Raw genomic sequence first — 11,684 nt, forward strand, 5'->3', positions numbered from 1 at the left:
GCACTTTGGGCTGCTATAGAAACAGTGGTATACATTATGTATGGTATATGTTGTTATTATATAATAATAATATATTATTATTATTATTATTAGTAGTAGTAGTAGCAGCAGCAGTAGGTTCTTCTGCTGCTAGTTTACTCTCAGCGTGGGGCAGTCCTCATTTACTGCTGCCACATGGTTATTCAACGAGAGGACAGAAAAACTGTACAGCAAAAACATTGTGCATGTGTATTAGATGTCTATATGTTACTTCCTTTCTGACTCAGAGAATGTGTAAGTTTTTAGCCCTCTCTGACAGAATCCCAATCATTTTCTATACTATGGAAAGTTGATTTCCAAAATTAAATATGCTGTATGATTAATTTGATCCATTAATTTGATGTCCACAATCAATTATTAAGAGAAATGAGCCTTTGTATAACTAACAACAGGAGTGTCCATAGATTAACACCTGCAAAACCGCACTGTTCTGAATAAGGACCAATTAAAAAGTAAGTCTTAAGCGGTTCTTATAACATATACGTAGGACTGGATGGTATGAGCTGCACGAGCAGCAATGGCGGTGCCTCAATATTTACAGTCCGACTGTAAACCCGAATTCTGAGCCATTTTGAATTCTTTTCATCAGGAAATTTCTAAAACTCTTTGGTTTTAGGAGGCTATCTTACAACGCAGCCAACAGTGGGTGAGTTCTCTGATTTGCAAGAGAAAACCCCTCATATCAGGTGTAAGAATGTAAAAAGCGAGTAGCCAATTATGTAGATAAATAACTATCTGGTGCTACCATAATTGAATCCCCCCATGTTCACTTTTGAGGTGCAGCTGAGAACATCAGGATACTCAATGTAAACACTTTTTTAGAAATCCTTTTACAGCAGCTGATTGCAGCTCAACACTGCCATTTCTAAAACGAAGCAATTATGAATATGAAACGAAAGAAAATCTATATCCTCTGACTATCAGACCATTTATATAGATGGCTAGCTAACAAGGAGGCTTCGATTCGTTAGTTGGCTGGTATCAAATGTCAAGCTTAGCTAGCTGACCTGTTATTTAGCGAGATAGCTATCGTTGCTGGTTAAGAAAAATGTAAAAATGCACTATGTCATAAAGTGTCTTATAAATAGTTCGACTGAGTAAGGTAGCTAGCCATTTATTGTTGTATTTTTTGTTATTTACTTATTTAGCTAGCTAATGGGTTATTGTTATAATAAGTATTATTGTTATTAATGAATACTGTTTTATTTTTAGAAATGCTAACTACCTAGTTAATAAGGTAGCTCGCTAGCTAGCTAACCAATAAATGCGCGATGCAAGATTACAGTCTAGTTACATACACTAGATATAGCTATCTGTCTAAGGATATAAGGGTCAATTTTATAATCACCGTCGGTGGTCTTTCTCTACTTTCAAATCAATATGGACTAGCTAGCTTGGTCGCTGTTTAACTAATGTATATCTGCCAACACCATGGACAGAGAGACTTTTCATACGTGTTGCAGTCTGGTTAAAATCCCCAGGCAATCGTATGAACAGTTCTGTTCCTCGCACTTCGTGGACTACATAGAGAAGAAGGATTTCAGCTATTCGAGATTCTTCAAGAATTACTTGCTTCCAAACCACCCGTGTGTATTTTCGAGGAGGTTCACGGAAGACTGGAATTGCCGGAAGTACTGGGTGACTGAGGACGGGAAACCAAATTTCCAACGGCTCCTGCACGATTTCGGTAAATGACAGCGCTCTGATCGTTAACATTATGAATCAGCCTGCTTCGTACAAGAAGAGGGAAGACGCGCAAATAATCTCATCTGATTCGATGTGTCTCCCACTTGACTGTTTGTTGACAAGAAATGTGTTGGAATCAGCGTCAGCTCTTGCTGAGGAAAATAATTTTAAGAATAATATGGTGTTGTCAGAAAGAAGAAGCTGGTAACAGCAGTGTCTCTCACAACCTGCTCTGGGACATTGGATACCTAAACATTTCACATTTAATATATGTACATACTTTGCATGGCTTTCTGATTGTACGTCCATGGTATATAATGTGTATAGTACGTGCCGGAGTGGCTGATGAAACACTTTTTTTTTGTCCTTTTCTAGAAGACACCCCAGTTCCAGTCGCAAATTGCAATGCAAGAGAATACAATGCCAATCCCAAGCAAATACTTCCCTTTAAGGAATTTATCAGCTACTGGAGGGAGTACATCCAGAACGGACACTCCTCACCAAAGGGCTGCCTGTATCTGAAGGACTGGCACATGCAGAGGTATGTATAGCTTCCGTAGACTCTAACCAGCACCAACCTATAAGGCCTCCGGTGTAACTGTTCCATTATGATTCAGATTTAAAACTCTGTACTGACATCAGTGTCAGTATGGCAGATAGTTACTACAGGCAATAGGAATGTAGTCAGGCATACAGTAACAGTCCAAGAAAAGAAAGTGTGCTCACTGCATGCAGATTGTACTAGAACTACGACTTGGATCTCATTGGCCAAAAGGTAATTGGCATCTATTAACTGATTTTTTTAGGAGTAAAAACAGAGCAAGCTTGTTTCATCACCTCATTGAATCACGCTGGCTGTTCTGTGTTTCTCTGTCAGGGAGTTCCCTGAACACAATGTTTACAGCACGCCTGTGTTCTTCTCATCGGATTGGCTGAATGAGTACTGGGACTCTATTGAAGTGGACGACTACCGCTTTGTTTACATGGGACCCAAAGGCTCATGGTATGATGAGTACTGTGTATGCATATATTTAGAATGTGAATAAAAGTCTGCTTCACTGTTTGAGTCACATCATCATTATTATTATTTTTATTATTCTTATGTAACTAATTAGTGTATTGCTATATCGATAACTTAATATCAGATGTCCCTGTTCAATAAAAATTACAATACATAAATTGTGTTGCATGTATAAATAAGTTCAGTTTAGTTCAACAACCTATACTTATTAATTATCAGTAAACTGTCAATAGTTTTGCCATAGTGTGAATGGAAAATACCATAGTCACTCAAGAGAATGCCTTGTGCCCCCACTTCCATAAAGAGACTTCTTATGATGTTACAAAGGGAGGCTCAAATACAGATGACTCAAACCTGTAACACATGAGATATCATTAAGCTGCCACTGCTGAATAGAAGAATGGAAAATGGACAGGAGTACGTTCTTTTCGCCATCGCCAGGACTCCCTTCCACGCGGACGTCTTCCGCTCCTACAGCTGGTCGGCCAACATCTGCGGCAGGAAGAAGTGGCTCCTGTACCCGCCGGGCCAGGAGGAGCACCTGCGCGACTGCCACGGCAACCTGGCGTACGACGTCACCGCGCCCGTCCTCCAGGACAAGGGGCAGTACCCGCGCCGCGCCGAGGCCTGCCAGCCGCTCGAGATCATCCAGGAGGCGGGGGAGATCATCTTCGTGCCCAGCGGTTGGCATCACCAGGTCTACAACCTGGTGAGGACAGATGAGTGGAGGGGGAGTGCTTCCCCCAAAGCCCTCAGGGACACCATGGAATCAGAAAGGGCTGACACAGCCATTCGGTTAAAAAAGTGTGTCAATATTTTATGGTTAGCTCTCTATAGATGGTCATGGGAGTGTGAACAGAATTAGAATGTGTCTGAAAGACCATTTTAAATGTAAGTCCAGGAAAAGCGTCTAATCAGACATACTTGGCAAAGTGGCAAATCACTAGTCCCTTTTATTATCTGATACTACTTGGTTCCTACAGCATACATTACAAACATTACAGTACAAGCGTCACTGAGTTTTCTTTTCTCCTGGTAGTATCCTGTCTTCACAATCCAAGGTTATGAAAGTATTTTCTAAGGTTAGCTGTAGCATGAACCAATTGAAATCCAACAGAAAATACATAAGTGCTTAAGAAGGTGGACTTTGACCGTCACTCTCTCTTTTCAGGAAGACACCATCTCCATCAACCACAACTGGCTGAATGGCTGTAACCTGGACATTATGTGGCAGTTCCTGCAAGGGGAGCTGTCTGCAGTCCAGAGGGAGATCAGTGAATGGAGAGACACCATGGACACCTGGCACCAGCACTGCCAGGTAGAGGCCAGGAGCTGAGACCCTTGGGCTGTATTATTAAGTTGTTACAGAACCTCACTGTGGCATTAAAGCCCAGCTTTCAGAAAACAAGGCGTGCTTGTTGTATGAAAATAAAGCCATGTTTCCCCAGGTGATCATGAAGTCGTGCACAGGGATAGACTACGGCGAGTTCGCCTCCTTCCTGAGGATCATCGCCAACAACCGGCTGTCCTTCCTCAGCACCTGCTCGGGCTCCTCCTCCTCCTCCTCGTGCCCTCGCCAGCTGTCCGAGAGCCTGGCGGCCCTGGGCCCGCACCACGCCGCCTTCGACCTGCAGAGGGTGGCGCACATCCTGGAGTGCATGCTTAGCAACGAGGACTTCCTGCGGCTGGACCCCGCCTCCCTGAGCTCGCAGCCCGAGGGCCTGCTTCAGCAGATCCGCGACGCCATGCGCTCCGCGCTCTGACGCAACCCCCCCGCTCCGCACCTGTCCAGGACGGGGGCCGTTTACCCCCCTCCGCCCAGGCTGACAATGCATTTAATGCTGCCCATTGATTCACGCTACAAGACAAAACAGCACCTTTTCAGACACTATAAGTTGTTTTCAGTCGCTCACCATAGCAGCAATGCCCAGTGTATTTAGTGTTGCTCATTTATTCACACTTCAATCCAAAACCACACCTTCTCAGACACAATAAGATGTTTTCCATCACTCACCACAGCAACAAACTGTCACAGTTTTGGCATCCATCGTGTTAAATACACAGTAAGTACTGTAATTACCATGTATAATGTCAAATCATGTACCATCAGTATTATTAGGCTATGTTAATGAACATTGGTTGATATGGCAACACAGTTTGGCAGCAAATTCTACACTGGAACTGTTTTTTGTTCCCTATTAGATATTTAATTGCTTAATTGGAAGTAGTGGACAGGAGCTACACCAGTCCAGTCCAGTTAATGTTTACATTGTTCTGCAGACAAAACTGAAGGTGCTATGCAGGCTGTGATATTAGCAGGGTTCCTTTAACAGAGAAGCCTGCGGTAAGTTATTTTCACTTCCAAAAAAGTTGGGAAGGCATGTATTGTCTGAGTTCATTTGAACCAGATTCATTCTGTCCCTTGAATACCAATGTGGCCTGTTCCTGCTTCGAACAAATAATTTACGCTTGTTGCTTTTCATGCCAAACTATGCTTCAGGAGCAGAAGAGACAATCATTTCTGTCGCCATCTCACCACTCAATAGTTAACCAATCGCCTTCTTTTACTTTATTGTTTCTACTTTAACTGTTGTAATGAGTGCATCATTTGTGGGTTAGTAGCTTGTGAGCTCTCCAGTAGTATTTATTTAAACCAATGCGTGATGTTCATTTCTAATATGGTTTCATACTTCATCTCAGTATTTCCTGCAGCATGTAGCTTTTAGCTGGGCCATTTGTGATTATTCCAGTTTACAATACACACCGCTTACTAATGCATTTACAGAAAGTGTGGCAGTCTTGCAATGTTATTTTTGTGGTTTATAATAATTAACATTTAATCTTAGAGAAAGTGCCCATCATCTGCTTCACTTTTCTCCAGGTACAGTCATATTCAAACTAAAACACATTTTAAGTCAAATACATTTTAATATACAGTCTAAATATCTGGGGAATCCATTGAGATGATGTTATCTCAGTTCAGTTCAGAGTTCTCAGTTCTCAGCTTGAGTCATATAGTTAATATAAAATCCTTTTGCATTTACTGCATAATGAAGGGTTATTTATGTTAAGAAGTGAACACAGAAAAGTTCATTTTACTGTTCTATGGTATGGTATATCTATGGAATGGGGTTGTAGCCCATGGCAAATAGGTTGACCCTACACTGTGCGAAGACATAGTTATAGCTGTGATCAAAGGCAGGAATGTTGATGTAAAATAACTCATTTTGCCACTGCCATTTTTGCTAGTGTTTTTCACCTTTTGCTTGGAATGGCAAAGAGCATGAAAGTGAAATAAAGCTCTGGACATGCCATTTGCGTCCTGCTCTCATTGGATTGGTCCATACAGACCAGGTTAAAATCATCCTGACCCCATTCTATCTCTCAAAGTAATAAGCATGGACTCCAGATCACCACATGGAAATTTCTCTGAAATACTGTGCTTTATGACCTACTTATTAGATGGTCTTTATAAATCAACAGATGATTTGGCTCAAGGGAACAGCACTGGGTCAAAAAGTAACAAAATGAGAAGGACTGGAAACTTGGAACTTTAAGGCTGTATAATACATGCACACACATGTTGTGTATGTATATATACATACTCTTTCCCCACTGCTGTCCCTCACATAAAAATAACAAGTGACTAAATTGGCCAATAGTGAACTAACACTAATGGTAACATAGAAAAGACAGTGCAAAAAGAAACCATTTTTTAATCATGATCAAGAGATAACTCCTGGAAGGGGACTAGACTAAAACCTTCCAGATTATTGGCGTTTATGTTGGACCGAAAGTTGAAGTGCTAAGGGAAAGGGATAACCATATTCCTGGAGGAGGAATGGGAAGCATATTTCTTTCCACAATTGAATGATTTCAGATGGTTCACATGCTCATAATCCAGCATTCATGTGTAGAAATGCCAGGATTTTTAAAATTTACAGGCCTAAAGAAGGCCTAAAAAATCAGTAGGCCAGACCTGATTAGATTTGAAATGTCCCATAGACACACAGCTCATAATAAACCTACATTGCTACAAGCTTAAATCTCAACAAACATGAATGTTTTATTGTATCCAAGTGGAGAGGATATGGTAGCACCCTAGTTATCATGTAACATGAATAGTAATATAGCTTCATACAGTTAAGTGCATACTTCAGTAATTTCATCTCTAACAAGTGCAAACCAGTGCTTGTGCGTGTAAGCATTCTTTCACTTATGTCAAAGGCTACCTTGGAATTTCATATGCAAAATTCAATAATTCCATTTAACCATACCTGAGTATACACACCCGGTTAGGAGACTGGGAGGGACTAATTTGTTTCTATGTATCACGCAGGCACAAAATTCTAGATAAACCCAAATACACTCCTTCTGAGAGGATCTGGTGAATTCTGACACCATACAAACCAGGCCTTGAATTTTTGACAACTGTCAGTATAAATGAGTTCTTCAACATGTATAATGTAATGTTGTACATAATGCTGTTAGGTGTCCTGGAAAAGTGCTTCTAATGGCTGTGATACAGCTCAAGAAAAGTATTTTGACATCAGTGACCTTAATAATTGAGCTACTGTCCAGTTTACATACTGTAAAAATGTCCCTCCTTTTCTCCTATGTTTGTTTGTAAGATCTACTGACCACTGAGTACTGTCTGGAATTTCGGAATTAGGCCTACTTTTTGGATAACACAAAAACTTTATGTGTTTCAATGAATTATATCAGAAGTAGAATGCAGAAAGCAACAAATGAACAGGGTGTTACACTAAATTGAGTGCCACGAAGAAGACAGATCTTAAAACAATTTAGTGTTGAATTAAAACGCACTGCAAACCACCACTCTTTAGCTTCCTAGTAAGACTGATATTTTAATGGGCTGATTTTTTAATTTTCGTCTAAACTGATGGGGATGGAATAGGGATGACTACATCTCAAGCCAAGCATGGAGAGAAATTTTACTTGATTGCCACCTTGTGGATGGATGATAAAAATGTAGTTTTGACAAGCAAGCCCAGAAAAAAATGCGAGACCCAGATGAAGTGCTTATCTTTTAAGATCAGGGAGCAGTGGGGCTGCAGTGTGTTTTCTGCACAGAAAAGCTTGCTACATGGCCTTGCTCATTTCACTTTGGCATCCTTGGGCCACCAGTCTGGCACCGAGGCCTTTAGAGTCACGGCGGTATCCTCGGAGGGCTTCAGGAGAAGCGTGTCTCTGGCATGAGCCAGACGGACCAGGCTGAGGCCCAGGTCCCCCAGGCTCGCCCGGTGCTTCCCGGCCGGCTTGCCCGCCTCGGTTAGCAGGTCTGCCCCCTCCTCCGGGCCCTGGGCTGGGGCCGACAGGCGCACGGGCATCAGCCTCTTGCGCACCACACCGGTGTGGTGAGTCCTGGCCGTCAGCTCCTGGCCGATGTAGCAGCCCTTGGAGAAGCTGATGCCCTGCATGTAGACCAGGTTGGACTCCAGGGGAAGGGCCACTCCGGGCGGCAGGTCCTTCACCCCCTCTGGCAGTCCTGGGAGAGGCAGGGGAGAGCAGGGGGACACCATGAGACACTGCGGTGACTCCAAAACCAGTTTCTGACTTCTGTAAAATCTATTCGTGAAGCAGCAGTGTGGAGTAGGAAATGGGTTTGCAGGTTGCAAGTTTGATTCTAAAGTGAGGTACTGCTATTGTACTCTCTAGCAGGGTGCACCATATCTACTATTCTGGTTGAGCTGTATACACCAGTAACTTCTAAAGCACTAGCCATGTAAGCCACACTGGAGAAGGGTGTCTGTTAAGCAAATGATGTGTTGTTTATTAGAGAGTCGAGGAGTCGCTTTAAAGGATAAGGTCAATGTGAAGTGCATTTTAACAGAAACTTTTCAAACAAAGTCAAACTTCACAAAGACAGATGAAAATGACAAATGACTCATACTGTGAGAACAGGAACATAAGATTTCTGAGGCACAGTGTTGACCATGTGACACATAACACACTACAGATTATATCCCCCTGCACAGATGAGACTTTTTCACTCATTGCCATCTGGACCACTGCCAGTCATCAGTTTACGAGATCCCTTACTATTGCCTTTCACGTGCTGTCATAACTGTACAAGGCTCCATAGGGACTTCCCTGCTTTTATGCTAACACTTGGAAGAGGCACCCCCTCCACCTGTTACCAAGTTATTTTTACACCAAGGGAAAACTCTGCCTGTTTCTTTTAACACCACTTCCCCCGTGTGGAGAATTGAATTTTAAACACTTTAGTCAAATAAGATAAACCATACCTTCTTTCATGTGGGCTATTAAACCCGTTTCTGTTTGATGTTAAAAGACAGACGCCTTCCATTTCCCACTCTGTAGATTTTCACAAGTGACAACCCGTGTAAATATTTGCTCGGTGAACATATGCCGAATCTCCTTTCCTGTCTCAGTTGTTCCAAGTGACAAAAAACAAACTCTCATCAAAGTGCACTTACAGTAGTTTTAGAAAAATGTTCCAGGAAAAAAAACACCTTAGTGACCCAAGAAAAACCTCTGTTCTTCAAAGTAAACTCATACTTTCCTGATTTCACTGACTGATAATAATGTACTGTAATTTCAGACATTTGTGGGAAAATCTGATGTGAGAATGATCTTGTTTAAAAGACAATGCAATGCTATTCTTGGCTGTGCAGGATATGTTAAACTAGATATTTTCTGACTCTACATCAATTGTGAATTTCTTAATTCCTGAAAAAGGACCCACTTGGTAATAAGCAACTGTGCTAAAAGGTTATGCTTTGGCTCTGAAAGTAGCAAGCTAATTATTCCTGCATCTTTTAGCACATTTAGTGGTGTGTGCAGGGACTTTAAGCCATCTAAGATGGAGCATTACACTACGGCCGCCAAGTTTTATCCCTGGGTAGCTCATAAGGAGATTACCCTGGTCAGCACTCCAGACTTACCTGTTGCATTCTACTGATCTCAGACCAGCAGTCAGCACTTCATATTAAGTGCTGACCACGCACGTTACTCATCCAAGATCAGCAGAGTGAGACAGCAGATTGAAATGCAGCACTAATTTCTGCACTGAGCCACAAAAATGTGAACACAAAGGGCCACTCTTTCTAGCCCTCATCATACCTATTGTGTAGCGATGCCTGTGGTAGTCCTCTGTCTCCCCCTGCTGGCTGTCTCCAATCACCTCCAGTGGGTTAACTTGATTTTCTGCTACCAGTCTCCAGCCCATAGCCTCAGCTCTAGGGTCCGCCGTCCACACCAGCGCTTTCTCAGGGGCCGTGAGCTCCGGGCACTCCCCCCTCCTAACCCCCTCTCTGTCCTGGGGCAGCACGGCCCATAGAGAGAGGTCCGGACAGAAGCTGACGGCCACCTTCCGGCGGATCTTGTACACCTTCAGGTGTTTCTGAATGGAGTCCTTGGCTGTGCTATCGCACTCCAACAGGAGGCTGGTATCTCCTTCCTTCTGTTCCTTCAAACTACACAGAGATGAGACACGACAGTAACAACAATCTTCCCTTGCTTTCGAAACTTAACTTCCCTGTGAGGGAAATGCAGAACAAACCAAAGAGGTTGTTAAGCAACACACGATGTTGACATAGCTAGCTCTATCATAGTCATATCGACCGAGCCAGCTTCTACCGTGTATTTCCTTATAATGAAACATTTCTAGGTAGTTAAGAGATTCGATCATGTATAGGCCATTGGCTGGATACGATTTTAGGGGTATAAAACACTGATGTGGTGTTTTAAATAACTAACACGTATTTTAAATAACTAACTACACAAATAATGCTAGTTCTGTAACTAACTCTCACGGCTTTATCTACGAGTCGTCAGGATTCGTGACCCAAGATAACCAACGCAGTCACTTGCATATCGTACACATTCAGACAACAACCGTTGCTGTCAGGTCCAACTGCTAGCCACCTAGCCCCTGAAATGTAAAGCACTTGACTTCGGGTGCATTTATTTCCAGAGACACTCTACAAAATAAGCAATACGTCAAGGATGTACCTGTAAATGATTATATCAAAAAGCGTCCTTCCTTGAACGTTTAACAGGTGCGCATAGAGTGCCGGTTGATTGGCTTCAGTCAACAGTTCGATGTCGTTGGTTATGAGACCTTGTAGGAAGGAGCCAGTGTCTTGTCCTTGAACTTTAATGAGAGTCCTGTGAGGGAGGCTGTAACACACGAATTTCTTCGATCCTGCCTCGCTGTGCGCTTGTCTGCAGCAGCTTCCATCTGACTTTCCTTGGCGAAAAACAACTCTGCCGGCAACTGCATGTGTTGAATTCAAATTCAGTCGGAAAACACTTCGCAAGAGCGCTGCTCCGACGACGCTGTGGACCATACAAGAGTTATACATTGTCTCTTTTTTCCTTATGTAGCGTCGCTGGCTGTAAATCTAAGAGAAACTACGTGAAACCAATCTATTTTCTCCTCAAGGAGAAGTTCTCGATGTCAACATTTGATAATATGCGCCATTTTGCATCCCATCATGCTCTTCGAGTTACGAAACCGTCAACGAACTGGAAAATTCAATTCAAAAACATTTGTCAAACTGATTGCCTTGCTCTTTTTTTGCTGCTGCCACCGCGTGGTGTGGAGTAAATAATAACTGCGTTTAGGATAAATGTCTGCGTGTGTGTGTGCGTGTCTGTGTGTATCAATACCAATTCTATCAGTCAAATTGTCATTGACAAATATATGACTGAGTTCATATACTGTCTTAATGTACTGTACACTGAAAAAATAATACCCTTACAGTATACATATAATTTTTGTCCTGCGTAAGACAACAACAACAACAAAAACAATAATAATAATACTAATAATAATGGTGACGAGGGTACTAATTGTACCCGTTGGCTAAGTGAAGTCCAGCACCCCAAAATTACACATGCAGAGTGTGAATACTGCACCAAAATCCTTGGATTATATGTAGTGTGTGTG

General features: G+C 42.4%; 2 protein-coding genes across 2 annotated transcripts; one reads left to right on the forward strand and one right to left on the reverse strand.

Annotated features, from left to right (window-relative positions):
• The first annotated feature begins 1,211 nt into the window (after positions 1-1,211).
• On the forward strand, positions 1,212-6,114 carry jmjd4 (jumonji domain containing 4). Its single transcript, XM_036519199.1, has 6 exons — positions 1,212-1,726; positions 2,101-2,266; positions 2,603-2,728; positions 3,188-3,455; positions 3,918-4,064; positions 4,195-6,114. Exons 1-6 carry the CDS (start codon positions 1,471-1,473, stop codon positions 4,507-4,509), a joined length of 1,278 nt encoding a protein of 425 aa, XP_036375092.1. The 5' UTR covers positions 1,212-1,470; the 3' UTR covers positions 4,510-6,114.
• Positions 6,115-6,502: 388 nt separating this feature from the next.
• On the reverse strand, positions 6,503-11,221 carry iba57 (iron-sulfur cluster assembly factor IBA57). Its single transcript, XM_036518821.1, has 3 exons — positions 10,745-11,221; positions 9,854-10,206; positions 6,503-8,255 (listed from the first exon to the last, which is right to left on the reverse strand). The coding sequence occupies exons 1-3, from the start codon at positions 11,095-11,097 to the stop codon at positions 7,864-7,866; spliced, it is 1,098 nt and encodes a 365-aa protein (XP_036374714.1). The 5' UTR covers positions 11,098-11,221; the 3' UTR covers positions 6,503-7,863.
• Positions 11,222-11,684: the final 463 nt, after the last annotated feature.

Source organism: Megalops cyprinoides, chromosome 24 (genome assembly GCF_013368585.1).
Source record: "Megalops cyprinoides isolate fMegCyp1 chromosome 24, fMegCyp1.pri, whole genome shotgun sequence".
NCBI classification, from domain to species: Eukaryota; Metazoa; Chordata; class Actinopteri; order Elopiformes; family Megalopidae; genus Megalops; species Megalops cyprinoides.

Bases quoted from the DNA above. Each gene is read 5' to 3' on its own strand.
- jmjd4 (XM_036519199.1), top strand. From the start codon at position 1,471: ATGGACAGAGAGACTTTTCATACGTGTTGCAGTCTGGTTAAAATCCCC. The intron at 3,456-3,917 runs GTGAGGACAGAT...CTCTCTTTTCAG, and splicing joins ATCACCAGGTCTACAACCTG to GAAGACACCATCTCCATCAA. The intron at 4,065-4,194 runs GTAGAGGCCAGG...ATGTTTCCCCAG, and splicing joins CCTGGCACCAGCACTGCCAG to GTGATCATGAAGTCGTGCAC.
- iba57 (XM_036518821.1), bottom strand. From the start codon at position 11,097: ATGTATAACTCTTGTATGGTCCACAGCGTCGTCGGAGCAGCGCTCTTG. The intron at 10,207-10,744 runs GTACATCCTTGA...ATCTCTGTGTAG, and splicing joins TTTGATATAATCATTTACAG to TTTGAAGGAACAGAAGGAAG. The intron at 8,256-9,853 runs GTATGATGAGGG...TGCCTCTCCCAG, and splicing joins CAGGCATCGCTACACAATAG to GACTGCCAGAGGGGGTGAAG.